At 48.3% G+C, this 6308-nt stretch overlaps 1 protein-coding gene across 1 annotated transcript in view; it reads left to right on the top strand.

Moving 5' to 3' along the window:
• The first annotated feature begins 1868 nt into the window (after positions 1–1868).
• The window catches only part of NREP (neuronal regeneration related protein), a 104874-nt gene continuing 100434 nt past the window's right edge, over positions 1869–6308 (top strand). The window contains exons 1-2 of the mRNA XM_086961014.1: positions 1869–2148; positions 3349–3415. Of these exons, the coding sequence (XP_086817140.1) occupies positions 3380–3415 (36 nt within the window). The 5' untranslated portion in view covers positions 1869–2148; positions 3349–3379. The remainder of the gene's footprint in view (positions 2149–3348; positions 3416–6308) is intronic.

The raw sequence follows: 6308 nt of genomic DNA, 5'->3' as shown, positions 1-6308 counted from the left end.
AGTAGGTTCTTGGTCATATGGGGCCTGCACCAACATTCTGATACTACTTTTGTGTTTCTCCGCCTTCCAGTGTTCCCACTTTTCTCTCAGTGTCTTTACTTTCTTTGTTTTATTCTACTTTCATTTTTTTTCCAGGCACTTCTTCTCTCAGTTACACATGTAGTGCCATCAGCTACAAGACACATGCCCTGACTTTTCTTCTTTTTATTATTTTATTTTCAGCCCTCACACAGCTATCCTGGGGCCTCCACCTTCCTTTTCTTCACTCCTTATTTCACCATGGCGAGTGTCTGCTTGACAGGCTACGTGGTACCGGCCTTCTCTCGCCTCTGCACAGTCAGCCGCACACGGCCACTCCCGGCTCACCTCAGCTTATACCGAACCTCGACCACACCCCTCGGCAGAGGTGCAACTAGAGACAAATTTCAGGGGGGGGCTACAAAAAATTTCGGGGGGGCTGATTCTTCCAGCAATATGCAGAATGGAGATGCAGGGGCTCCAAGAAAGGGTGAAAACACAACAAAGACTCGTTAGCAAGTAAATGGCCTTTTAACGTCTTAACCGCTGCGGTTTTTCCGCTGCGGTGCGGGCGCTCTAAAGGGTGGGCGGGGCTCCGTCGGCCAATAGGGGTTAAAGACCTGTGAAGTACTCAGGTGCTGCAGTGTGTGTGCCCGGGAAGGTGTCTCAGCCGGGCTGACACACATGACGGGAAGGACTGAAGCCCTTAGAGCCCAATAGGCGTGCGCGCCTGCCCCTCAGCATGTCCTCAGTGGCAATAAACCAGAGCTTCTCCATGCAGCCACCCTTTGTATTGTGGGTGCCACTCCGCAGCACTTTGCAATGCAGGCCTCAGCAACGCTCCTTCTGCCACTGCCTTTCCCCTACTGGGAACCGCCGCCATCAGGGCCGTGCAACACTACCCAGCTTGTCCTGCACTGGCTCGACACCCCAGTAGCACTGCACTTATGCCGTGAGGTAAGTGCTCCTCGTCGCCACTGTAGAGATCGCGAACATCTCGCTAGGCCCCTCGCTAATCTGCTATTTGGTAAAAGGCGCAGCACACATACACACAGGGCTCTAGTGGAGTTACGTGCTTGGACCACGAGCGATCTTCGCTCCTTTATTTATTTCCTCTGGGCCGAGCACGGCCCCTCTGGGGAATGCCGTTACAATATACCGTAGTGGCCGGATGGCTCACTACACCCAAATGCTGTATTCCTACCATGCATCGATTTAATAGACTATAGTCGGGCAAATCAGACAATATATTTCTGAAAAGTTAGATAGTATATTTGGTGTGCTCAATACAATACAATACAACCCCTAGTATTATTTTTCATGGTGCACCGATCTCTGGATGGTTTAGCTCATATCACGATGAAAACAAGTCCTGAACGATAAACCACACTTTGATGTAAAGAAATACGGTATTGCAGCCGTGATATATGCCTATCTAAAACATAATCTGCACTGTCAGAGACTAGTGGCAAAGAAAGAGACAATGACAGTCTAACAATCGAGAAAAACAGCACACAAGTAAACGTGAGCAGCATTTTCTTTCCATGGACATGCACAAAAAAGGGAAAAAAGCCGGCGCGCCTGCTCCGCTCTCCTCAGACGACCTTTACTGTCGGTAGGTTATTACAGCGCCCCCTTCCAGTGCTGTCTCGTAACTGGCGGGCACCACATTAGCCATGGGCTGCCTCAGAGCCGGCTTTTTTTCGCATTTTGCAAGGACTTGAGTAAAGTGCAGTCTACGATGCGAGTATAAGGGCGGGGAAGGACCAGATGGGGACGGAGCCTAGCACCAAGCTAAATTAGGAAATGCCGGGTGCATCCGAGGACGCACGCGCTGAGAAGGCGGGGCTGGGGCGGGAAGCAGCAGGCTCGGCTGGGCTCGTGATTGGCTGGGCTCCCAGACGTGAATATAGGGTGGGGGGCACCCTGAGCTGCTGCTGCCGAGTAAGCAGTCTGCCTCTGCAGCGGCCAGCAGGCAGAATTATCTCTTTGTTTCTCCGTGTGCGGAGCAGGCTGCCTCTGGAGGCAGTGTGCGGCGCGCCGACCCCGGGGTCCCCTCCACCGCTGTCCGCCGAGAAGCGGCAGTGCGTCCCCGGCACCATGGGAAGGCCATGAGAGTTCCTCTCTGCCGTGAGTATGCACAGCCCCTGAATGTCCTACTCTTCTTCCAGGTGCACCATCCTGCGCCGGGTTTCGCTGATTCCCGGGGCAGCACCCCCTCCCGACCCCTGTTCTGCAGGGATGCACCGGCACCTAGTCATCCAGCCGGGGGTTGCATTGCCCGAGCGCTGGGTCTGCACCGCTCAGCGAGATTCTTTCTCTGTGCACCCAATGCTCTGTGCAGCTCTGAGCGGAGATCCCTCTGTCCTCAGAGGCTGGCAGAGTGTATTTGAGGACACCGGCGGCTGCCCTCTTGCAAGCAGTATGCGTGCAGATGCATAGATAATATTTCTTGTAAGTGCACTCTTAAATACTCAATTGGGGGTGTTCACATGCATGTGTTTTTTACTTGTGGAAATGTATCTTTTTCCCTTGTGGAAAGCACAGGTATTGAGTGGCCATCATTTCCCTGTGTCATGGAATGAATGGCTCCCTCGTACAAATGAGCAGATCTTTCTTAACAAAATGCAGAAAGCAATTGGACCCAGTGTACTCGAAATGCACAAATTCTTTGATTTTGGTTTTAAGCTAAAGATTTTTTTTCGTCACGACAGAAGCATTCCGGATCGGTGTGGAGCAGTAATTCGGGGAAACGTCCATTTTGTTACAAAAGTATTCTGCGGGTATTTTCTTAGAATGCCAGTTTACGAAATCCTGCGCCTCCGGTGCCCCCCCAGCCGTGATCTGAATGCACCCTCACTGTTTGCTCAACATTCCAGGTCCGTCTGGGACAGACAGCTATGGTGGGGATTTCCTTTTTTGAGAAGCAGTCTTTTTGCAGTCGCATTATGTAATGCAGAGCTGATTTTGCAGTCCTTGTGGGAGGGGGGAGAGGGCTCTTTGTTCTGCCGGCTTCTCCCCCTGGTTCTGGACGTGCAGGCTGGAATTGGTTATTGCAGTGATGGAGGCGTCTAGGCAGGGTGCTATTTTCGGTTCCTCCCCTTCTGATGCGGCTGGTGAAGCCCTGGGCAGCGATGACTTCAGAGCTATTCTTAGCCCCAGCTTCGTTCAGACAGGTAGCCGGGATCCCGGCGCAGCACCTTGCAGGCTTCCTGCAGCCCTGCGCATCCAGCCACCGGCATGCGCACCGTGTGCCCGCTGGCCCCTTCCTGCGTGACGCCCCTTCAGTCCTCACAACCACTTCAATAATTCTCCACGCTTCTCTTGCAGGGCGCTCGTCCAACCTGCACCCCTGGCGAGTATGAAGTTCAACAAATGTTATGAGCACATCAGCGTGGTGAGTAGCATTTAGTTTTTTCTATGGCGGAACTCTATACGAATTGAGAAACTTACTAACGTAAATCTGACATTTCATATGTAACAGAATTGTCTGGTTAATGTAAAAAAGTAAGCATGACATGCAGTGACTGTGTTTGGATATATGTGAATTGCACCCTGTTTCTTGAGTGACGGGTTTTATTGTGACGCTATGCAGTGGTGCGGATAGGTCGAATCCATGACTACGTTTCGGGACCTCACTGGTGGTCGAATGGTCTGTGTAAGCGAGACAATGTAATAATTGCCGTTTATACCCAGGTCCCTGCATTGGCGCTCAACCCAGTGAGCTGCATGAGCACCGGTGCTATTAGAGGACATATATTTCTTCCACAGCTCCCTATCACGTTCCTGTTATTTCTTCTGGTACACATGACCCTCACCAGGGAGGTAAAGGTAAGATGGTCTGGTATTGGGGGGAGCAGTGTTTAAAGGAATCCTATTGGTTCATTTGTTTATGGCAGAAGAAAGTGGTTTGTTATTTGGGTTGGGCAGGAATAATGACACTAACTTGTCACGGTGAACCCTAAAGTCAGTAAATTAACGTGAGGTCAACCCCGTGGTGGCTATGGCACAGAGCGGGCAGGCTTAATTTAGGGCAGTGTTTAAAGTATTTTTGCTATAAAAACAGTAATAAAGCCAAAACACCAAACAATAAAAAATACAAACTGAATAAAAAATATAGAGTAAAATTTAATAGGGAAAATTTACACCAAAACGACAAAAACCCAACCTGGGGAACTGGAGGTATGAATTCTTACAGTTTTTAATAAAAAGAGCTCCAAAAAGAACTACATGGCAATTTTAGTCAATGAAAGAGGTAGACCTAGACCTAGGTGTGATTTGAGGCTGAGTGCAATGGAGCGCAGGACAGGTACACCAAGCAGGTTCATCCTGGTCAAAGATTTTGCCTTCTGAGTTAAGTCTGTTTTTTGAATGGAGCACAAAATGCTTTAGCCGGGCAAGCCTGAAGCTGTATCTGAGGAAGGTGCATCGAAATCGGACACATTTGCTGCAAGGACCATCTGACTGCTTTAAAGGTCCTCGAACTACAAAAAATGTCTACATTACAAATTTACATGGTTTCAGGACCTGCTCCTCTCGCTCACTTTTTAATGCTCCCAAGACTTCAAGGACAGCACTAAGGGGGCCAGGACGCACTCCATCCGAGGCCACCAGCAAAGTCTAGTCCAGGTCTAGTTGGCACTGATCTACTTGTCACTTTAGGTAAAACGCCTCTTGCAGCTTGCTGTGGCTCTGTGGTCACAAAGGAGGTCACCCACTGGCACATGATGTACACTACTTTGTACTGGGTACAAGATGAGGCAAGTCCAGTCCTTTGGGGCTCCTCTCACATTACAGCAAGCAGGATATAGATCACTGATGATCTTCCAGAGATACAGGAATTATTTTCAAGGCAATTATATCTAGGCCTGGGCAGTGAACTCCGCTCCGTTCGCGGAGTTTGCAGAGTTTTCTGCACTTCTCGCTCCGCGGAGCTCACAGAGTGCAGAAAACTACGCTTTGCGTAGTGCAGCAGAGTTTTTTCTCCGCTCGCGCTCGGTAAGTTCGCAAGCGCGTGCTACCGCTCAGGTAGATTTTCTACCCGAGCGGCAGGAAAACCAGCGCGAACAGCAGTCCGCACTGCACTCTGCCACTTGCGAACTCCGCAGAGTTTTTCTGTCACTTCGCGGAGTTCCGTGTAGCAAAATTCCGCCCAGTTCTGATTATATCCACCTTTTCAGCAGTTCCTGTTTGTCATTTTGCAAACAATCCCACCGTACCCCTCACTCTTAAAACCCAAAATAGGGAAATCCTCCTTCTCTTTTACAGAACCTTTGTGTTCACCCAGAGGTGTGGCACGGGAAGAGAGTAGTCCCCTCCCATGTGCATTCTCCAAACCTGTTCTGGGATATTTTTTCCTCCCACTGTGTCCGGAGCCAGTCTGGCTAGTGTAGTACTTGGGGACAAAGATTTTCCCTTCTTCAGGTTTCTCTGTACACTAAACTATGACTCGACAAGTCACATGTGTCCCTTTCAAGTTCATGAGCTTCCTGGCTCCACCCCAAATGTCCTTCCTAGGCTGATAGGGATCAAATACCACACACCGGGTACATCCTGTAATCAAAACCGTAGCCATTGTTCTACTCTGGGAGCAGTTTTCACACATCATTAAGACTGAGAACTGGCCGACCAGTTGTCAGTAGTCTAATGCTTATTAGTCTCCTAGAGGTTCAATCAGGTAAAAGATAACTTTTTAAAAGTTGATTTTCCTAAATATTCATAAAAATGTGACTTTACCATTACATTGGATTTTTACTAAATATTAAAACTAGTCCTTGAATAACCTTTGTAACCATTTCCAATCGAAAGGTACAGTATTTGAAAATGAAAGATGTTGTTCATGGATTGTCACGTTACAAAAGATCACACAATGCAAACCACAAGTTCTGCAAATTTTTTGTTTTGCTTTATGTTCATGGTTTTGAACTTTCAGCAAGTAAAGAATATGGCGAAAAGAATTGGCACATCAGTGGTATTTATTAAGCAATGTACTTGAACATCCCTTTTCCAAAAAGTATCTATTTACAAAAATAGACTTAATGGGAGCAGTTCCTCTTTCTCACGGCACTCATGCTTTCAAGCTGGCAAGTATCTCGAGGTAACACGGGTGTGGAGACTCGTCACACGTTTCAGTTAAATGAGGTCTCTTTTTCAGTGTGTTACTTTTTCATGTTTGATTTTTTTTTGCACAGTAAATAGTCTGGATGTGTATTGAGTTGTACTCCGACCTAATTTCTTTCCCATCCTCCCCAAGGTCTCTTCCTCCTATAGTTACCACTTCTTCATTCCCA

The sequence above is a fragment of the Lissotriton vulgaris genome, chromosome 3_1 (genome assembly GCF_964263255.1).
Source record: "Lissotriton vulgaris chromosome 3_1, aLisVul1.2, whole genome shotgun sequence".
Lineage (NCBI taxonomy): Eukaryota > Metazoa > Chordata > Amphibia > Caudata > Salamandridae > Lissotriton > Lissotriton vulgaris.
The sequence above is the reverse complement of the archived record's forward strand: the minus strand, read 5'-3'. Positions and strand labels throughout refer to the sequence as shown.